We start from the raw sequence: 22,659 nt of genomic DNA, 5'->3' as shown, positions 1-22,659 counted from the left end.
GGCCACTTGTGGAATTGAACTTGTGTGCATCATCCCCTCTGTTCACCTGCTCCTATCAGGATGTGGGAGTCGCTATATAACCTTGCTCCTCTGTCAGTTTCATGCCGGTCAACAATGTAATCAGAAGCCTTCTGTGCTTGTTCCTGCTACTAGACAACCCCCAGCTAAGTTGGACTTTTGTCCTTGTGTGTTTTTGCATTTTGTTCCTGTTCACAGCTGCTGTTTCGTTACTGTGTCTGGAAAGCTCTTGTGATCGGAAATTGCCACTCTGGTGTTATGAGTTAATGCTTGAGTCTTAAAGTAATTTCTGGATGGTGTTTTGATAGGGTTTTCTGCTGACCATGAAAGTGCCCTTTCTGTCTTCCTGCTATCTAGTAAGCGGACCTCGATTTTGCTAAACCTATTTTCATACTACGTTTGTCATTTCATCTAAAATCACCGCCAATATATGTGGGGGCCTCTGTCTGCCTTTTGGGAAAATTTCTCTAGAGGTGAGGCAGGACTGTCTTTTCCTCTGCTAGGATTAGGTAGTTCTCCGGCTGGCGCTGGGCATCTAGGGATAAAAAAACGTAGGCATGCTACCCGGCCACTTCTAGTTGTGCGGCAGGTTTAGTTCATGGTCAGTATAGTTTCCATCTTCCAAGAGCTAGTTCTCATATATGCTGGGCTATTTCTCTCGCCATTGAGAATCATGACAATCGGCGCTCCGCTCCGACCTTTGCTCCTGGCGACTTAGTGTGGCTCTCCACCCATAACATCAGGCTGCGAGTTGAGTCCACTAAGTTTGCTCCTTGCTACCTGGGTCCTTTCAAGGTCCTCTAACAGGTTAACCCAGTGGTCTACCATCTGGCCCTTCCGCCACGTCTGGGTATCACCGACACCATCCATGTGTCCCTCTTGAAGCCCGTATACATGTCCCGGTTTTCCGAGTCATCTGCTGGGACATTGGGTTCGTCTACGGACTATTATGAGGTGAATGCTATTTTGGGGTTCAAGGTGGTACGTGGCAAAACATTTTATTTGGTGGACTGGAAGGGTTATGGTCCTGAGGGCAGGTCCTGGGAGCCTGCTAAGAATATTCGGGCTCCGCAGCTCATTGCTGCCTTCGAGCATGGCGAGGTCCAAGGAGGGGGGGGCCTAGGAGGGGGGGTAATGTTAGGGGTCGAGTTCCTGCCTCTGCACAGAGGGAATCTCGATCCATCTCTGCTGCGGTCTCCCATTCTTCTCCTGCGGCAGTGGAGCCTGCTCAGTGGAGGCGTCGGTCCCAGCGTCATGCTCAGTCTGACACTGTGCGAAGGGTTACTGCTGTCCTTCCAGCTTCTGCCATTGTGGCCAGTATTGGTCAGCAGCGAGCAGATGTCTTTGGGACTAAGTCCTACTTTTCCTCTTCTGAGCATTCCCAGGGTAAGATCTCTCATTGGAGATCCAGGGTCACATGCTAAGGTACTGCAGCAAATCCTATTGGTCCTCTAGGAAGGTCCTGAAGGTGTTCAACGTCTGTGGCAGTCTCTCATTGGTCCTTCTAGGAAGGTCCTGTACTTGCTGCAGCTATAAGAGGTGCGCATGACCGCACGGCCATGAGCTAGTGTCAATTTATGTACAAGCTCCACGCCAGTGTGGTCATGTTTCTGTGTGTATTCAGGGACCCGGCTGAAATAAGCCCCTAGAATGCTGGCACCTCCGGCGAGGAGTTTGGTGTGTATGTATTCAGAGACCCGGCTGAAATAAGCCCCTAGAATGCTGGCACCTCCGGCGAGGAGCTGCGTGTTTGCATTTGACTGCATGACCACCATCTGCTCTACTAAGTAGCTGTGTTCCTCTGTGAGCCAAAAGGGCACAGCGTTATCCTTGCTAACAGACTCTGTGAAGTAGCAAAATCTGTTTATATTACTAAATTGTACCGCCATATCTAGCTGCAGGTGCTTTCCTGCACGGTGGATCCCGGGTTGCGAACGCACCAACTTCTTCTAATAAATATATATATTCGGTGCGTTCCGCCAACCCTAACACAGAGTAGATATGCCTTATATAGATGTCATGTGCACAGACTCAGTGTGTGACGTCAGTAAGGGGCGCAACCACGAAAAGTGCCTAGGGCAGCATGAAGGCCAAATATGGCCCTGTGTATACCCCCATGGGTAAATGTAAATGTTTTCAGCTCTTGCACTTAGTGCATAAGTATTACCAGTCTACAATCCAACTCCTGAAAAATGGGAAAAAAATGTTTTTATGACCTCCTCCTCTACGTGTCATCCAGGCTGTCTTGCAGTTCCTCCTCCTAATTGTTAGCAGCCCTTACACTTAGTGCATATTCTTTACCAGTCTAGAAGTCCCACTCGTTAAAAATGGGGGGAAAAATGTTTTTGGAGCCCTTCATGTACATGTTTTTTAGGGTGTATTGCAGTCTCTCCTTCTAATTCTTGGCAAATCTTGCACTTAGTGCATAGGATTTATGAGTCTGGGAGCCTAATAGTTTTACCAAATAATTTAACAAAATGTTTGAGGCACTCCATTATGTCTAATATAGGGGGTATCTGAGTACCTCTTCCATCAAACTGTTATCAGTTCTTGCATCGCCTGCATAGGCTTTGTGAGTTTCAGATTCCCTCCTTCATAAACTAAACAGCATGTGTCTGACCATGTCACACACAACACATGTCCAGATAAGGTAGTAAAATGTTAAAATTACATTTACCAGTGGGTGTATTATTATTTCCCGTAAAGCGAATTGGGACCTAAAAATTAACATTTATTAAACTAATCTAAAGAGACAATATACAAAAAGTGCAAAGTGTGCAAAAATAATGGATACAACAGAAAAATTGATATCAAGTGGAATAGCCTTTTCTACACTTGTCTGTGTATATCCATTGGGGATATTGAAAATGTGATGGTGTGATATGTTATGTGGGCATAATTGTGTGTCTATTTAAATTTTATTGATTTTCATAGTGTTTTCTTGTTGCCCTGTATCATTCCGTGTATTCCCCATATTGTCTAGAGTCTCAATTACCTTCCAAAAGGCTGATAACTGAATTAGCTCACTTACTGTCTGCAGCCTGACTGTATCTATGTCTCATGATAAACCCCCTGTAGTGCCTTAACCCCGAGGCATCTTTGTCAGGTCTGTGAGGCCTGAAAACTGCCCCAATCTGTCTGACTACCCCTGGACATAAGGAGGGGGCTGGGGAGGACAGGATCTGAAAAAGTCAGATCCTGTGTGGTGAGGATGTTGTGAAGACAGCACATCAGAGAGAAGGGGAAGCATATGGACCATTTTTTATCCTCTGCTGGATTATTGGACTCTCATCTCCTTGGATATTCATCCGGATACTGAACTGCATTCATGTTCTAGACTATTGTATCCTCAGTGTGGTGGATTGTTTATGGACCTTTTAGTTGTGCCTATAATCAAGGTCTTGGGATTGTTCACACTTCCCTCGCTCTGTTGATTGTGTGGTATCAGAAAAGGACCCCGTGATAACTGGTGGCAGCAGTGAGATTAACAGAGTGTATCCCAATGGAGAAACACCCACAGAGTGAGTACAGAAATTGGACTGTATCCAGTTTACAGGAGCGAGCCAGAGACCTGGGCCTGAACTACCAGGGACTGACTAAAGAAGCCTTGATTGACCTACTGGTGGGTGCTAGCCCGGCCACCTCCTCCTAGATGTCTGAAGGACAAGCACTGGAGACAGGGATCCCCATCCCAAAAAGCCAGTGGTTGGTGTGGTAAGAAAGAGAGATGGCAGTTCTGAGCCCCAGTGTCTCTCAGGAGTATAAGGAGGAGGCTGACTGCCGGGCACGGCGGAGACAAGAAGCAATGGAGCTTGAAAGAGGGAGTAATGCAATGTGAAGGGTAAACCCAACGATCCGGGAGCCTGTACGGATCACCCGGACAGAGTTTAAGCCATTTGATGAGGCTTCCAGAGATGTGAAGGGGTTCTTCAAGGACTTTGAGCAGCAGTGTGCAGTGATGGAGGTGCCCCAATCTGGAAGGATGCGTTTGTTAGTGGGACTCCTGAACTTGAAGCATGGCGGAGGCTTACTGAACCATTGACTCACAGCGGAATCAGGATTATAACACTGTAAAACGGACTATCCTGGATTACCATGCTATCACCCCAAGGCCAAGTTCCGAGACCTCCCAGGCACCACCGGGGGATCGTTTAGGATGTATGCACATAAGATGTCCCAGGCATGTCGGAGATGGCTGGAAGCAGAAAATGCCTTTAATGTGGAAGATGTTATACAGGCGTTCATTATAGAACAATTTCTTGCCAAGTGCCCCGCAGAGGAATGGGTATGGGAGCGCATGCTATGTACCGTGGATAGAGCTGCCCCTGGCTGACGAAGTCATTACTGTTGTGAATTCTGTTCTCGGGCTCCCTCCTGTGGTCATGAGTGGTACTTTGTGAGTTCTGTTCTTAGGCTCCCTCTGGTGGCTATGAGTGTTACGGCTGGTCTGTAGCTGGACTCCAGCTGCCTCGTTTCCTGCTAGGCTTGCTGCCTATTTAACTCCACTTGGACCTTTACTTGTTGCCTGCTGTCGTTGTATTCAGTACTGGTTCAGATCTCTCTGGGACTTCCCTTGTGACCTGTCTCTTCGTGGAGAAGCTAAGTTCATGCTAGTCTATTTTTTCTCATTGCTATTTGAAAATGTTTCTCAGTATATGATGAGTTCAGTCCAGCTTGCTTATATGCTATTTGATTGCTAGCTGGAAGCTCTGGGGTGTGGAGTTGCACCCCTCACATCGTGAGTCAGTGTGGGGGTCTTTTTGTATTCTCTGCGTGGATAATTTTTTGTAGTATTTTATACTGACCGCACAGATTCCTTGCTATCTTCTGACTATTTAGTTTTTAGCGGGCCTCATTTGCTAAAACCTGTTTTCATTTCTATGTTTGTGTTTTCCTCTTAACTCACCGTTATTATTTGTGGGGGCTGCTCTCACTTTGGGGAAAATTTCTCTGAGGCAAGTGAGGCTTTGTTTCTCTCTAGGGGTAGCTATTTTCTCAGGCTGTGCAGAGGCGTCTAGGCCGAGTTAGGAATGCTCCACGGCTGCCTATAGTGTGTTTTGATAGGATCAGAATTGCGGTCAGTAAAGTTCCCACATCCCCAGAGCTTGTCCTATGTTTTGGTTTACCTATCAGGTCAGTTCATGTGTTCCTACCACCAGGACCATAACAGTACAGCAGGCCCGTAAAGTGTTAATGCATCGCAAAAGAGGGATAAGAGAAGCTCTGAGGTTTTTTTTTTTCCTCTGCAGTGTGTTTAGCCTCTCTCCTCCCCTTAATCTCTGGGTGGTTCAGGACTCAGCTGCAGATATGGACATGCAAGGTCTGTCCTCTTGTGTGGATCAGCTCGCTACAAGGATACAAAGCATTCAGGATTATGTAATTCACAGTCCTATGTTAGAACCTAAAATACCAATTCCTGAGCTGTTCTCTGGAGATAGGTCTAGGTTTTTGAATTTCAAAAATAATTGCAAATTGTTTCTTTCTCTGAAACCTCGTTCCTCTGGTGACCCTGCTCAGCAAGTTAAAATTATTATTTCTTTGTTACGTGGTGACCCTCAAGATTGAGCATTCTCCCTGGCGCCAGGAGATCCTGCATTGCTAAATGTGGATGCGTTTTTTCTGGCGCTTGGATTGCTTTATGAGGAACCTAATCTAGTGGACCAGGCAGAAAAGATTTTGCTGGCTCTCTCTCAGGGTCAGGATGAAGCAGAGGTTTACTGTCAGAAGTTTAGGAAGTGGTCTGTGCTCACTCAATGGAATGAGTGTGCCCTGGCAGCGATTTTCAGAAAGGGTCTTTCTGAAGCCCTTAAGGATGTTATGGTGGGGTTCCCCACGCCTGTGGGTCTGAATGAGTCAATGTCTTTGGCCATTCAGATTGATCGGCGTTTGCAGGAGCGCAAACCTGTGCACCATCTGGCGGTGTTTTCTGAACAGAAGCCTGAGTCTATGCAATGTGACAGGATTCTGACCAGAATTGAACGGCAAAATCACAGACGTCAGAATGGGTTGTGCTTTTACTGTGGTGACTCCACTCATGTTATCTCTGACTGTTCTAAGCGCACAAAAAGGTTCGCTAAGTCTGTCACCATTGGTACTGTACAGCCTAAATTCATTTTGTCTGTTACTTTGATTTACTCTGTCATCCTACTCTGTTATGGCTTTTGTGGATTCAGGCGCTGCCCTGAATTTGATGGATTTGTCATTTGCCAGGCGCTGTGGTTTTATCTTGGAGCCATTGCAATTCCCTATTCCACTAAGGGGAATTGATGCTACGCCATTGGCCAAGAATAAGCCTCAGTACTGGACTCAAGTGACTATGTGCATGACTCCTACACATCAGGAGGTTATTCGCTTTCTAGTGTTACATAATTTGCATGATGTTGTCGTGTTGGGTCTGCCATGGCTGCAGGTTCATAATCCAGTCCTGGATTGGAAAGCAATGTCTGTGTCAAGTTGGGGTTGTCAAGGGGTACATGGCGATGTTCCTTTGGTGTCAATTGCTTCTTCTACTCCTTCTGAGGTCCCTGAATTTTTGTCGGATTACCAGGATGTATTCGATGAGCCCAAATCCAGTGCCCTACCTCCTCATAGGGATTGTGATTGTGCTATAAATTTGATTCCTGGTAGTAAGTTCCCTAAGGGTCGACTTTTTAATTTATCTGTACCAGAACATACCGCTATGCGGACTTATATAAAGGAGTCTTTGGAGAAAGGGCATATTCGTCCGTCCTCGTCACCTTTGGGTGCAGGGTTCTTTTTTGTGGCCAAGAAGGATGGTTCTCTGAGACCCTGTATAGATTATCGCCTTCTAAATAAAATCACGGTCAAATTTCAGTACCCTTTGCCTCTGCTGTCCGATCTGTTTGCTCGGATTAGGGGGGCTAGTTGGTTCACCAAGATAGATCTTCGAGGAGCTTATAATCTTGTGCGTATAAAGCAGGGCGATGAATGGAAAACAGCATTTAATACGCCCGAAGGTCATTTTGAGTACTTGGTGATGCCTTTTGGGCTTTCTAATGCCCCTTCCGTGTTTCAGTCCTTCATGCACGACATCTTCCGAGAGTATCTGGATAGATTTATGATTGTGTACCTGGATGATATTTTGGTCTTTTCTGATGTAGGGAGTCTCATGTGAAGCAGGTCAGGATGGTGTTTCAGGTCCTGCGTGCCAATGCCTTGTTTGTGAAGGGCTCTAAATGTCTCTTTGGAGTCCAGAAGGTTTCCTTTTTGGGCATTATTTTTTCCCCTTCTACTATCGAGATGGATCCAGTTAAAGGCCAGGCCATCTATGACTGGACTCAACCTACATCGGTGAAGAGTCTTCAGAAGTTCTTGGGCTTTGCTAATTTTTACCGTCGTTTCATCACTAATTTTTCTAGTGTGGTTAAACCTTTGACGGATTTGACTAGAAAGGGTGCTGATGTGACGAATTGGTCTTCTGCAGCCGTTGAGGCCTTTCAGGAGCTGAAACGTCGGTTTTCTTCGGCTCCTGTCTTGCATCAGCCTGATGTCTCTCTTCCCTTTCAGGTCGAGGTTGATGCTTCTGAGATTGGAGCAGGGGCTGTCTTGTCACAGAGAAGCTCTGATGGCTCGGTGATGAGACCATGTGCTTTCTTTTCTAGAAAGTTTTCGCCTGCCGAGCAGAATTATGATGTTGGTAATCGGGAGTTGTTGGCAATGAAGTGGGCATTCGAGGAGTGGCGACCTTGGCTTGAGGGAGCCAAGCATCGCGTGGTGGTCTTGACGGATCACAAGAATTTGATTTATCTCGAGTCTGCCAAGCGGTTAAATCCTAGACAAGCTCGTTGGTCGCTGCTTTTCTCCCGTTTTGATTTCGTGGTTTTGTACCTTCCGGGCTCAAAGAATGTGAAGGCTGATGCCCTTTCTAGGAGTTTTGTGCCTGACTCTCCGGGAGTTTCTGAGCCGGCTGGTATCTTCAGAGAGGGGGTGATTTTGTCTGCCATCTCCCCTGATTTGCGGCGGGTGCTGCAGGAATTTCAGGCCGATAGACCTGACCGTTGTCCACCGGAGAGACTGTTTGTCCCGGATAGATGGACCAGTAGAGTTTTTTCTGAGGTTCATTCTTCTGTGTTGGCGGGTCATCCTGGGATTTTTGGTACCAGGGATCTGGTGGCCAGGTCCTTTTGGTGGCCTTCCTTGTCGCGGGATGTGCGTTCCTTTGTGCAGTCCTGTGGGATTTGTGCTCGGGCTAAGCCTTGCTGTTCTCGTGCCAGTGGATTGCTTTTGCCTTTGCCTGTTTCGAAGAGGCCTTGGACGCATATTTCCATGGATTTTATTTCGGATCTTCCAGTCTCTCAGAGGATGTCTGTCATCTGGGTGGTTTGTGATCGTTTTTCTAAAATGGTCCATTTGGTGCCCTTGCCTAAGTTGCCCTCCTCCTCTGATTTGGTTCCGCTGTTTTTTCAGAATGTGGTTCGTTTGCATGGTATTCCGGAGAACATTGTGTCTGACAGAGGATCCCAATTTGTGTTCAGATTTTGGTGGTCCTTTTGTGCTAAGATGGGCATTGATTTGGCTTTTTCTTCGGCCTTCCATCCTCAGACAAATGGCCAAACCGAACGAACTAATCAGACCTTGGAGGCTTATCTGAGATGTTTTGTTTCTGCTGATCAGGATGATTGGGTGACTTTTTTGCCATTGGCTGAGTTCGCCCTCAATAATCGGGCTAGTTCTGCTACTTTGGTTTCGCCTTTTTTTGTAATTCTGGTTTTCATCCCCGTTTTTCCTCGGGTCAGGTTGAGCCTTCTGACTGTCCTGGGGTGGATTCTGTGGTGGATAGGTTGCATCAGATTTGGAACCACGTAGTGGACAATTAGACGTTGTCACAGGAGAAGGCTCAGCGCTTTGCTAATCGCCGTCGCTGTGTGGGTCCCCGACTTCGTGTGAGGGATTTGGTATGGTTGTCATCTCGTTATGTTCCTATGAAGGTTTCCTCTCCCAAGTTTAAACCTCGTTTCATCGGTCCTTATAAGATTTCAGAAATCCTCAATACTGTGTCATTCCGTTTGGACCTCCCAGCATCTTTTGCCATTCATAATGTGTTCCATAGGTCTTTGTTGCGGAGGTATATGGTGCCTGTGGTTCCTTCTGTTGATCCTCCTGCTCCGGTGTTGGTCGAGGGAGAATTGGAGTATGTGGTGGAGAAGATCTTGGATTCTCGTATTTTGAGATGGAAGCTTCAGTACTTGGTTAAATGGAAGGGCTATGGTCAGGAGGATAATTCCTGGGTTGTTGCCTCGGATGTCCATGCTGCCGATTTGGTTCGTGCCTTTCATTTGGCTCGTCCTGATCGGCCTGGGGGCTCTGGTGAGGGTTCGGTGACCCCTCCTCAAGGGGGGGGTACTGTTGTGAATTCCGTTCTTGGGCTCCCTCCTGTGGTCATGAGTGGTACTTTGTGAGTTCTGTTCTTGGGCTCCCTCTGGTGGCTTTGAGTGTTACGGCTGGTCTGTAGCTGGACTCCAGCTGCCTCGTTTCCTGCTAGGCTTGCTGCCTATTTAACTCCACTTGGACCTTTACTTGTTACCTGCTGTCGTATTCAGTACTGGTTCAGATCTCTCTGGGGCTTCCCTTGTGACCTGTCTCCTCGTGGAGAAGCTAAGTTCATGCTAGTCTATTTTTTCTCATTGCTATTTGAAAATGTTTCTCAGTATATGATGAGTTCAGTCCAGCTTGCTTATATGCTATTTGATTGCTAGCTGGAAGCTCTGGGGTGCGGAGTTGCGCCCCTCACATCGTGAGTCGGTGTGGGGGTCTTTTTGTATTCTCTGCGTGGATAATTTTTTGTAGTAGTTTATACTGACCGCACAGATTCCTTGCTATCTTCTGACTATTTAGTTTTTAGCGGGCCTCATTTGCTAAAACCTGTTTTCATTTCTATGTTTGTGTTTTCCTCTTAACTCACCGTTATTATTTGTGGGGGCTGCTCTCACTTTGGGGAAAATTTCTCTGAGGCAAGTGAGGCTTTGTTTCTCTCTAGGGGTAGCTAGTTTCTCAGGCTGTGCAGAGGCGTCTAGGCCGAGTTAGGAACGCTCCACGGCTGCCTATAGTGTGTTTTGATAGGATCAGAATTACGGTCAGTAAAGTTCCCACATCCCCAGAGCTTGTCCTATGTTTTGGTTTACCTATCAGGTCAGTTCATGTGTTCCTACCACCAGGACCATGACACATTACTATCTGAATGCAATGGAGGTTTCTGAACAATGAGCCATGGCCTGCTCCCGTGCCCCATCCCCCCCCCCCGATTATATCTGCCCTTCCACCTAGTCGCAAGCCGATGACAATCACACTTCACAATCCTGGGCCCCAACAGTTCCGACCAAGACCTGGGGGTATCACAGAGAGGAGATGTTATGGGTGTGGGCAACCTGGACATTTGCAGTTTGGCTGTCCCTCAAGGATTCAGAGGGAGCCCCACACGGCCCCACCTCTTCCAGTGCATCTTGTGCACTCCATCCCACCTGAGGAAGAGCTACCACCACCCCCACCAGAGTGGACCACCGACCACGGCACCATAGATACCCCTCCTGGAGTGTACGGACTCCGGCCTTTGTCCTTTAGCTACCCAGAGCAACATCAATGCCATCTGCAGGATATCTTAATTGATGGATACAAAGTGTCAGGATTTAGAGACACGGGGGCATTCCTGTCTATCGCTGACCCCCGTGTGGTTAGATCCGAGGCAATTCACCAGGGTCCGGGAATTACCATTGTCCTGGCGGGGGGGTGCCCGCAAATATATACAGCGAGCTCCTGTGGGTTTGGATTATGGTTGTGGAGAAAAACTGTGTTGGATTGGAGTTATGGGAGGACTTCCTGCAGATATCCTCCTTGGGAACGACATTGGGGAGTTACAGTGCCAATTTGTGGGAGCAGTCACCTGACTACAGGCCCTTCAAGCACTATGTCACCTGGACCTCACCAGGGAGCAACCACCACGAACCGCATCAGAGTTGGGAAGCAATGCGTTCACTACTACTACATTGGGAGAGTCTTGGGATAGAGAGGAGTTTAGGAGAGAAATAGAGGGTGACACTACCTTAGCAGCCCTTAGGCTAAGGGCAGAAACTGGGCACATGGGAGATAATGGGGATGACTTCACTCGAGAAAACGGACTGTATTATCGTGTAACAAACGTCAGTGACAAGGGCAACCCTGACACAACGACCAGGCAACTCATTGTCCCTCAGAAGTACAGGGCACAGCTAGTCCAACTGGCCCATCACATTCCCTTGGCTGGGCAACAAGGGAGAAAAAGGACTGAAAAGAGACTCACCCAAAGTTTTTACTGGCCTGGCATCTCAGTCAGTAGCCCATTATTGCCGCACCTGCGATGTGTGCCAGCGAATGCGGCATCCAAAAGCTCGACATAAGGTACCCCTGCAATCCCTGCCCATAATTGAAGAACCATTTCAACGTGTAACTGTCGACATCATAGGTCCTTTTGGCCCACCCCAGCCGGTCGGGGAAAAAATATATCCTGACAGTGGTGGACTATGCCACTCGGTATCCTAAAGCTGTGGCCCTGTCCAGTATTACAGCAGTAAAGGTAGCCAAGGCCCTTGTTACCATCTTTACCCGGGTAGGGTTTGCTAGTAAAATATTTTAAGATCAAGGCACTCAGTTCATGTCAGATCTGGTCCAGTCCCTATCGCATACCGGTGGTGTTCGAGCCATTCGCACCACCCCATACCACCCGCAGACCAACGGACTATGTGAACGCTTTAATGGAACCCTAAAAAATATGCTGAGGGCTTTTGCTGATGTTGAAAAAGACTGGAAAAAATTCCTGCCACATCTCCTCTTCGCCTATCGCGAGGTTCCCCAAGAGTCTACAGGGTTCTCTCCCTTCCAACTACTGTTTAGTTGGAAGGTCCGTGGGCCTCTAACTCTTCTGAAAGAACATTTGGAGGGAGATATCTCAGACACCGGAATGCCCATCATTCCCTATGTTCTAGAGTACAGAGACCATCTCGCCCAGCTAGCTACTTTGGCTAAAGAACAACAGCGAATGGCCCAGTCAAGACAAAAAACCTGGTATGGCCGTAATGCCAGGTCCCGGGAATTTATGGAAGGACAACAAGTGCTCATGATTACTGCTTCCCCTGCCAACAAGCTTCAAGCAGTGTGGGAAGGTCCTTATCAGGTTGTCAAGAAAATTAATGACACTAACCTCGTTATTGCCCTGGACTCTAGTGGTCGATGACAGAAAACCGTCCACATTAACATGCTGAAAGAATACCGCGACCAATCTCTGCCTTTTCTAGCCGTTTGGCACCCCCTAGTGATACCGCCGCCGGCGAGTATCTCTACGATCTTCTTCAGGTCGCCCAAGCGGGAGGATCACTGGAACAAGTGCCCCATGGCTCCCATTTATTGGATATACAAAAGGACAATATTTTTGCTGTACTAAAGCTGAGGGCTGCTGCTTTCTCCTCATTCCCAGGATTGATGATCTATTGGATCGTCTGGCCAGTGCCCAATTTGTGACCACGTTAGACTTGAGCAAGGGGTACTGGCAGATACCCCTAACAGAGGAAGCTCGGGAGCGCTCGGCCTTCATTACTCCATTTGGGCTTTTTGAGTTCCTGGGAATGCCCTTTGGGATGAAAAACTTTCCAGAGTCTCTACTTTCCAGAGACTGGTAGATCACCTGTTGGAACAATGTCAAGACTTTGCCTGTGCTTACTTGGATGACATTGCCATTTTTAGCACAACCTGGGAGGAACATTTTTAAACACTTGGGCATAGTGCTAGACTGTATCCTTACTGCAGGATTGACCATTCGTCCTGATAAATGCCAAATAGGGATGGCTGAGGTGCAGTACCTCAGGCATAGAGTAGTGGGTGGGACCCTAATGCCTGAGCCTACCAAGGTGGAAGCCATTAGCAACTGGTGTAGACCCCAGACTAAAAAGCAGGTACTTGCATTTTTAGGAACAACTGGTTACTATCGAAAATTTGTTTTTCATTTCGGCACTTTGGCCAATCCCCTAACTGACCTGACTCGCAAGAACATGCCTTGGAATGTGATGTGGACGACTGCATGCGACGATGCCTTTTCAGCGTTAAAGACCGCCCTCATCACTGCTCCTGTCTTGGCTGCCCCTGAATATAAGCACAGGTTCCTCATGCAGACAGATGCATCCACCTTTGGGATTGGGGCGGTACTTATCCAAGTGATCGCCGCCGGAGAAGAACATCCTGTTGCTTTTGCCACTTGGATACTACTGAATCGGGAAGTTGCCTATGCCACTATTGAAAAGGTGTGCCTTGCCATCGTATGGGCGCTAAAAAAATTGCAGCCATACTTGTAAGGCAGAATCTTAACAATTGTTACAGACCACAACCCCCTCACATGGCTGAACCCCGTATCAGGGGACAATGGAAGATTGCTGCTGTGGAGCTTGTCCTTACAACCCTACAGTTTCTTCATCCAATACAAGCGGGGAAGCCAACACCAGATTGCCGATGGACTGTCTCAAGAAGAACCATAGGCTCCCCAGGCCGACCTACCCCTGCCACTGTTTAAGGAACTATAAACAATTGAGCAATGTGGACTAAAGTGAGCAGGCCAGAGGTCTGTGTAGGGGTACTGTCACACATTGAAATTTCCATCGCTACGACGTTACGATTCGTGACGTTCTAGCGATATCGTTACGATATCGCTGTGTCTGACACGCTACTGCGATCAGACACCCTGCTGAGAATCGTACGTCGTAGCAGATCGTTTGGAACTTTCTTTCGTCGCTTGATCACCCGCTGACATCGCTGGATCGTTGTGTGTGACAGCGATCCAGCGATGTCTTCGCTTGTAACCAGGGTAAACATCGGGTAACTAAGCGCAGGGCCGCGCTTAGTAACCCGATGTTTACCCTGGTTACAAGCGTAAACGTAAAAAAAACAAACCGTACATACTCACCCGTCGGTGTCCTTCAGGTCCCTTGCCGTCTGCTTCCTGCTCTGAGTGCCGGCCGGAAAGTGAGAGCAGATCACAGCGGTGCTGCGATCTGCTCTCACTGTACGGCTGCACTCAGAGCAGGAAGCAGACGGCAAGGAACCTGAAGGACACCGACGGGTGAGTATGTACGGTTTGTTTTTTTACGTTTACGCTTGTAACCAGGGTAAACATCGGGTTACTAAGCGCGGCCCTGCGCTTAGTTACCCGATGTTTACCCTGGTTACCCGGGGACTTCGGCATCGCTCCAGCGCCGTGATTGCAACGTGTGACCGCAGTCTACGACGCTGGAGCGATAACCATACGATCGCTGCGACGTCACGAATCGTGCCGTCGCAGCGATGAAAATTTCAATGTGTGACGGCACCCTAGATCTCATAGCATGCTCACTAATTATAAGGGGGAGAGGTTGTGATGGTGTAATATGTTATGTGGGTATCATTTTGTGTCTATTTATATTTTACAGATTTTCATAGTGTTCTCTTGTTGCCCTGTATCATTCCGTTTATTCCCCATATTGTCTGGAGTCTCAATTACCTTCCAAAAGGCTGATAATTGAATTAGCTCACTTACTGTCTGCAACCTGACTATATCTATGTCTCTTGATGAACCTCCTGTAGTGCCTTAATCCCCGAGGCATCTTTGTCAGGTCTGGGAGGCCTGAAAACCACTCCAACCTGTCTGACTACCCCTGGACATAAGGAGGGGGCTGGGGAGGACAGGAGCTGAAAAAGTCAGATCCTGTGTGGTGAGGATGGTGTAAAGACAGCACGTCACAGAGAAGGGGAAGCATATGGACCATTTTTTATCTTCTGTCTGCTGGATTATTGGACTCTCATCTCCTTGGACATTCATCCTGTTACTGAACTGCATTCGTGTTCTGGACTATTGTCTTCAGTGTGGTGGATTGTTTATGGACCTTTTAGTTTTGACTATAATAATGGTCTTGGGATTGTTCACACTTCCCTCGCTCTGTTGATTGTGTGGTATCGAAGAAGGACCCTGTGACAGATAACTACTACGTACTAGCAACTGACATGGCATCAACACTTCTCCAGCACTCAGGTAACTATAGGTTCAATCTCTTACCCACATCTGAGTCAATAAAAAAGAAGCTTAGTAATTAGTTTATGTACCTTGGTAAAGGTGGCTACAGATATTGATAAGTCTTAGTAGACTGATATATAGGCTACCCTTACATTTAACTCTGTAGCAAGTAGTTTGGTGAGGATCCCACTTGATACCAATTTTTGATGTAGCATCCATTATTGTTGTACACTTTGCACTTTTTGTATATTGTATCTTTTAGATTAGTTTAATCAAAGTTAGTTTTTAGATCCTAATACTCTATATATGTTACCTTCTCCATTGGGCTTGGTAGATAACCTATCTTATACACTTATTATTATTTCCCCCTCTAAAATGTCATCTAATGTAGTCACAGGCGACGGGGAGGTACGATGAGAGATGACCCGGCTATGAGGTGGAGGAGGCTTTTTTTCCTCTTATTAATCTTGTCTTATATACAAGTTATTATACAGGAAAGAATGTTTCCTAACATTTGTTCCTGTAAAATCCATTTTTATTTATTTCTTTATTTATTTATCTCTGGTTTTGTATTTTTATTGTCAGTCCGTAAAATTGGAGTAATCCTAGTAGCAACCTGGGATTTAGAGATGCGTCCAGGCGTTTTCCCCATGCTGTCCCTATTCCTTTTGAGCACTGTTTCCATCCATTTTAGAGATTTTTTTTTACACCTGCCTCCTCAGCCCTCCTGTTAGGGTCTTCCAGAAAAATGCTTGAGTTTCCTACTGACTACTATTATAATCGATATTCAAGCCAAGCCCGTCCGAGTGTCCGAGCTGCTCAATTTAAATACCGAGCAGTGGAGGATTTTAGTGCTCGATCATCACTGTTCTTTTAACACTATCCACCAATTTAAAATCTCCTGAAAAAAAAAATGAAACAAAACAATATATATTTTTGTGTCATATGAAAGACTTCCTTAATATACTTACATAGTTCGGATCCCAAGTAATGTATAGAAGTTCCTGAGAAACTTTCACCACAAAATAGAAAAAGAATATCACAAGCATAATCAAAGGACTGATAACTCTCCAAGTGGCTTGCCAAAAGAAATTTGGCTTATGACCAATCATGAATTCAATATCTCTGTTAAATCTAAAAATATAAAGAAGCATACGTATTAGTTTATTGTGTTCTATCATATCCAATATAGAAATTCTGTGTTTTTAAATGTACATTTTATTAGAAAGTTGTACAAGAAATGGTGGAATTAGAGAAGGATACATCAACTTGTGTGACCAGGAAGGGTAAATTGTACATATGTCAATGAAAATAAAAAAATCAAACTCTATTTTAAAACCATATCTGCATGTGCTGTTAGCTTCTATTTGTTAAGAGATTGTAATTCATAGATGTGCTATGTGCTTATGGTAAATTTTAATAAAGGCTGCTACAGAGGGCCAATTAGGTTCTAAAAAAAAAAAAACTGGGAATAAGAGATAAAATGGTGGTGCATCTTACAGTCCACTTTTACAGTGGCTTACCAGGGGGATGCTGAGGTGGAGCGGGGCCTCAGGAGGCATGGTCGCTGCGGCAGGAAGGAGGCAGCAGAAGTGGTGCAATGCTGCAGACCCCTGGCTGATAGTAGGGAATGTTTGGTGGTGTAAGTGCAGTGGGCTCTGGGCTTTCAGAAAATATCAGGAGTCTCCACATTTCCCATCCTTTTCACTGCAGTGGACTTCGGGAAGTTGGCTGCCAGAAGTGGCGCATGCGCATAGTGAGATCTCTTCAGCTTAAATGAAAAGGATGGGAACTTCGGGGACTCCCAAAATTTTGTGAAAGCCCAGAGCCTGCCGCAGCCTTGCAACATGGAATACCTCTTCCTCACAGCCCAGAGCTGCAGCATTGCCCCACTCCTGCCACCGCCGCCAGCTTCCTGCAGCAGCGACCCTGCCTCTTGGGACCCCGATCCACCTTTCCTGTAAGCTACATTAGGATTATAAGAAGCACCCCTATTTTCCACCCAAGCTTGGAGGAAAAAAGTGAGTCTCATAATCCGAATAATATGGAGTCTAGAACACATGTAAAAAAAACATTTTTTTTTAATAAAAAAGAAACGTAAAAGTAATTCCAAATATTTTCTTGATTTATTAATCAGGACGAACTATTAATCTTTTCCATCATTGGTTGGGATGGCATGTATATTTCTCTACTTCCTTCCCTTTTCTTATATTCCTTGAGAAAGTGACTTGGCGAAACGTATGGAGTCTTCTGACTTGGTGTTATTCCATATTATATGGTATGTTTTTCTTATGATATTTGCTGGGGTGTCTCTATATTCTAATAATCAATTACACTTAGATTTCTTTCAATATATATCCCTAGTGACGCTGCTGCTATATTTTTACTTACATTTATACAATGTATTTTGGGATACGAACATTATTTTGATTATGCCTACTTCCTATTACATTTCCCTGTGATATTACCTGTGCATAATCTGTTTTCTCCGCATATTATATTGCTCTGTTTTTAACAGCTTTATGTCTAATATATTAATAAAGGTATGTTTTTATTGGACATCATTCCCAATGTTGTGATTATTCACATTTATGAGAAGGATTATTGTTGTTGTTACTGGATATTAACCTAGTTTGAGGTATATTTATCGATATTTAAAAGGTCCACCCCCCTTTTTTCCTTTTGGTGTACTTATTATTCTCACTTTAACAGATGAAAAAAACAAATAAACGGAGATGGGAAAATTAAAATTTTTCATTTAATTGCCCAATAATTTTTCACACATCTATTCTCCTAAGTAAGACAAATTCTCACTTTTACTTTCTTAAATATCCAGTTTGACGACACAGCATTCAATCTTAAATTATCCAGACGTAAATTCAGTAGGCCCAGAGGCATATGTTATTATCTTTATTTTGACTTTTGTATTCACGTGTCTTTTTTTGGTTGATCAAGAAATAAAGACTATTGTTCGTATGAGCCTTTAATGTTGACTCGTGAGTTGACGTTTGATGTAGCATATTGTGTTATCTTAGATGACAGGGATGCAAGGTAATTGAACTATAGATGTTTTTTAATATGTTGATTACACATTGTCCAGGCTATCTAGTTTGTTGATCTGCAAAGCAGAGGAAAGACTATTAAACTTGATTAAATACTCAAACAATGAGTTAAACTCAAACCACCTTCCCTCTGACCTGCGGATGATAACGTGAACCACAGAAGTGGGTACAAAAAGGATTTTCTACCCTTCAGGGTAAATGTGAAACTCTTTCCAAAACCACAGCTAAAAACACTGTACAGAAAAGCAGCCAGGATATCATAGCTCCATCACAAGAGACACAGATTTTTATTCTACATGGTGCCTGTTCAGAGCACTATGGCCCCAGCTGAAAGAATACAGATCTGCTCCACTGACCATCTCTGAACCCATGGATACATTTGGGGAAGCCAGGAATGGGACCCACTGGTCCCCTGGCTTCATGAAGACATTCAGAGAAGCCAGGTTGTGACTAGAGATGAACGAACTTGTTAGAAAAATGTTCGCCAATCTCAAATTGGGCACAAATTTTGCACTTTTCAGATAAGTGTTTGGATTCCTAAGCTTTTTTCCTAAAAATCGCCAAAAGTCTTTCAAAGTTTGATAAATGGCTGAGTTCTCTAACAGCTCTTTCAAAATGTCCCGCACACGTGCACACTAATGACATCCGTGCGTCATCAGTGTGACATGTACCAGTGCCTGGGAATCAGGGGGACTGTTCATGCTGTTCCCTGGTGCCGGGTGTTGAAGTGTAAACAGTTCACATCAATGTCCCCTGCTCCCCTGTGCAGCATCAGTGACTAGCGGTGGCATCATTGAGGTTTTTTGTGCTCATTGAGGCTGCATTCCCAGCAGGACACCTGAACTGCGGTGACCTCTGTGAGATCAAAGAGGCACCATGAGACTCTTTCTTACTGTGCTAGCGTTGATGTCACCAAGGTCATTACAGTTCAGGTATCCAGCTGGGCACACATCCTCAGTGACCAGCGGAAACCTTGATGACACCACTGCTGGGCTTGCAGCAACTCATTCCTCATTGGTTCTAAGCCTGGAAGGTCGCATCTTGGCACTGTCCTGGTTGAAAACTGTTTATTCCCAGACATGGATTATAGCTTGGGACAGAATGACGGACAGGTGAGGGATGGGGTTGTTTTTTATTTTAGTTTTATTACAGGAGACCATGGCTACAGTGGAATGGGTGATGGCATGAGTATGGATTAATTTAGATTCATTAAAGGAGTGTGTCATTCTTTCAATTAAATGACTTTATTCTGGGTGTGTGTTTATTTACAATATAACTAAAGGATTAATAATAGAGAGGCATCTTATAGACACTTCTCTATTACTAAGCTGTGCGGTTGATGTCCCTGGACAATATAAAAATGACAGCAACCCCATCAAGCTTGTCGTTACCTCCCCTCTGTGGGTGTCACAGGTGGGGGTAGTGAGCCCTGGAAGCCCTAGAGCCACAGCTGCTAAAATCAAAGAGAAGCAGTGGAAGGGTGAGACTGTAATTTTGCACCATCTTGGGTATGTTGCTGGGACTGTTCTATGTGTTATTGTCTGTTTTGTGGTTCAATAAAATATCGCCATGCCATTTTATCCTCCCCCTATGTTGTCTGAGTAGTCCTATGCCCATGGTAAAAGGAGAGCGGGCATTCAGTGGGATGGTCCATGAAGTTTCAAGCCAGCTTATGAGAGCTTCCACTGACCCCCTGTGTCTCCACGTTTGTAAGAAAGACAAGTCCTAACTTTTACTTTCATAAATATCCAGGTTTCAGATTTATTAACCTTTTGGGTTAATCAACGTCACTGTAGTTGTTCAGTAATAAAATTTACAATCTAAAATGTAAATTGACTCTACTATATAATTGTCATGGTGTAAATTTATTTTGGCAGTAAAGAGGTTAATCTGCTATGTTGAGAGCTCTGGGAGCTAGGGCTCTCAGCTGAGCACAGTTAGCCACTCCTATCCCTTATATAATCTGGGTCCTGAGATAGCTTATGCTGCATGGCTGGTAGGATAGTAGTTGGTAGTTATTTGAGTAGTCGGTTGGTGGATTTATCTGATGGTTGCTTGGTTTTGTGAGTTTGTAATAATTTCCCTTTCTTCTCTTACTTCAGTTTAACTCCCATCCTCCCCCAGGTGCATTCCTCTGTTATATGTGAGTGTATATTTGTATGCCAGGTATTTTCCGTTTCCCCTATTTGATACCTTGTTCGTCTGGTTGGTGTACTACGGGGCACTTCTACTCCCCTCTACCCTGGGTGGTGGAAGCGTAAAGACAGAGGACAGATATAGGACATAAGGCAAGATACATGGCAGGTAAACTTTAAATGACCAATGGAACTCTTGATGAAACTCAGACCATTTTTGCTTTTAAGAAAAATGTGGGCTCACACTCATTTGTGAAAATAACAGACGCGTGCAATCAGATAAATGAGTAATGTTATTCAACGGGTTACATCTCATCTGCAATTTTTTTCACAGCTGAAATCGTATTGAGAAAAAAATGCAGCATGCTGTGATTTGCTGCGTATCTCCGATGAGACTCGCCATTCCAAGTCAATGGCTGCGAGAAAAAAAAGCCGCACAGCACTCTGACCATGCGAGTGCTGTCCGATTTTTGCACATCGATGTCCCTTAAAAAGCCGGCAATTGAGAAGCTACGTACAGTAAAATCCCAACAGGACTCGACAGGATAGAATAGATGGATAACATACAGTATATACACATAGAATACAGTGCGTGTGCAGCTTACTCTACGTGTATTTACTTTCTAAAAGATCATTTTTCTGAAAAAAAAAAAGCATGGGCTCCCACATAATTTTCTTAACTAGCAGAAGGAAAGCCAATAGCTAGGCCAGATGTTTAGAGCATGGAAAGGGGGTAATACCCATGCAGCTTCCATGTTATTAATATCAGCTTACAGTTGTATACTTAGCCTTTACTGGCTGTTAAAATGCGGGACCCCCCAAAAAATGACGAAGGGTCCCCCTATAACCCCTATAATTAATAACCAGTAAAGGCTAGACATACAACTGTGGGCTGATATTAATAGCCTAGAAAGGGGCCATGGATATTGCCCACCCCAGGCTAAAAACATCAGCTCTCAGCCTCCCAAGAAAAGGCACATCCATATGATATGCCAATTATGGCACTTAGCCTCGCTCTTCCCACTTGCCATGATGTGGTGACAAGTGGGGTAATAATTGAGGGGGGTTGATTTCACCTTTGTATTGTCAGGTGACATCAAGCCCAGAGGTTAGTAATGGAGAGGTGTCTATAAGATTCCAGCATTACTAACCCCATAATAATATTGTGTGAAAACACAACCACACAGAAAAAAGTCCTTTAACCCCCTTACCCCAAGGGTGGTTTGCAAGTTAATGACCAGGCCAATTTTTACAATTCTGACCACTGTCCCTTTATGAGGTTATAACTCTGGAACACTTCAACGGATCCTAGTGATTCTGACATTGTTTTCTTGGGACATATTGTACTTCATGTCAGTGGTAAAATTTCCTCGATATTCCTTGCGTTTATTTGTGAAAAAAATGGAAGTTTGGTGAAAATTTCACAATTTTCCAACTTTGAATTTTAATGCCCATAAATCACAGAGATATGCCACATAAACTACTTAAAAAGTAACATTTCCCACATATTTTATTTACATCAGCACAATTTTGGAACCAAGTTATAAGGGTTAAAAGTTGACCAGCAATTTCTCATTTTTACAACACCATTTTTTTTTAGGGATCACATCACATTTGAAGTCACTTTGAGCAGTCTATATGATAGAAAATGCCCAAAAGCGACACCATTCTAAAAACTGAACCCCTCAGGGTGCTCAAAACCACATTCAAGAAGTTTATTAACCCTTCAGGTGCTTCACAGGAATTTTTGGAATGTTAAAAAAAATGAACATCTAACTTTTTTTCACAAAAAATTTAATTCAGATACAACTTGTTTTATTTTACCAAGGGTAACAGGAGAAATTGAACCACAAGTTGTTGTACAATTTGTCTTGAGTACGCAGATACCCCATATGTGGGGGTGAACCACTGTTTGGGCGCATGGCAGAGCTCGGAAGGGAAGGGGCGCCGTTTGACTTTTCAATGCAAAATTGGCTGGAATTGATATAGGATGCCATGTCATGTTTGGAGAGCCCCTAATGTGCCTAAACAGTGGAAACCCCCCACAAGTGACACCATTTTGGAAAGTAGTCCCCCTAAGGAATTTATCCAGTTGTGTGGTGAGCACTTTGACCCCCAAAGTGCTTCACAGAAGTTTATACTGTAGAGCCGTAAAAATAAAAAATCATATTTTTTTCACAAAAATTCTTTCGCCCCCAAATTTTATTTTCCCAAGGGTAACAGAAAAAATTTGACCTCAAAAGTTGTTGTGAAATTTGTCCTGAGTACGCTGATACCCAAAATATGGGGGTAAACCATTGTTTTGGCGCATGGCAGAGCTCAGAAGGGAAGGAGGCCCGTTTGACTTTTCAATGCAAAATTGGCTGGAAATGAGAGAGGACGCCATGTCACGATTGGAGAGCCCCTGATGTGCCTAAACAGC

The 22,659-nt window shown here is 44.9% G+C and overlaps 1 protein-coding gene across 1 annotated transcript in view; it reads right to left on the bottom strand.

Moving 5' to 3' along the window:
* SLC6A19 (solute carrier family 6 member 19) overlaps positions 1–22,659 on the bottom strand; it is a 752,476-nt gene that overhangs the window by 50,051 nt on the left and 679,766 nt on the right. Inside the window, exon 11 of the mRNA XM_077269478.1 lies at positions 16,012–16,174. Within this exon, the coding sequence (XP_077125593.1) occupies positions 16,012–16,174 (163 nt within the window). The remainder of the gene's footprint in view (positions 1–16,011; positions 16,175–22,659) is intronic.

Source organism: Ranitomeya variabilis, chromosome 6 (assembly GCF_051348905.1).
Source record: "Ranitomeya variabilis isolate aRanVar5 chromosome 6, aRanVar5.hap1, whole genome shotgun sequence".
Taxonomy (NCBI): Eukaryota; Metazoa; Chordata; class Amphibia; order Anura; family Dendrobatidae; genus Ranitomeya; species Ranitomeya variabilis.
The sequence above is the reverse complement of the archived record's forward strand: the minus strand, read 5'-3'. Positions and strand labels throughout refer to the sequence as shown.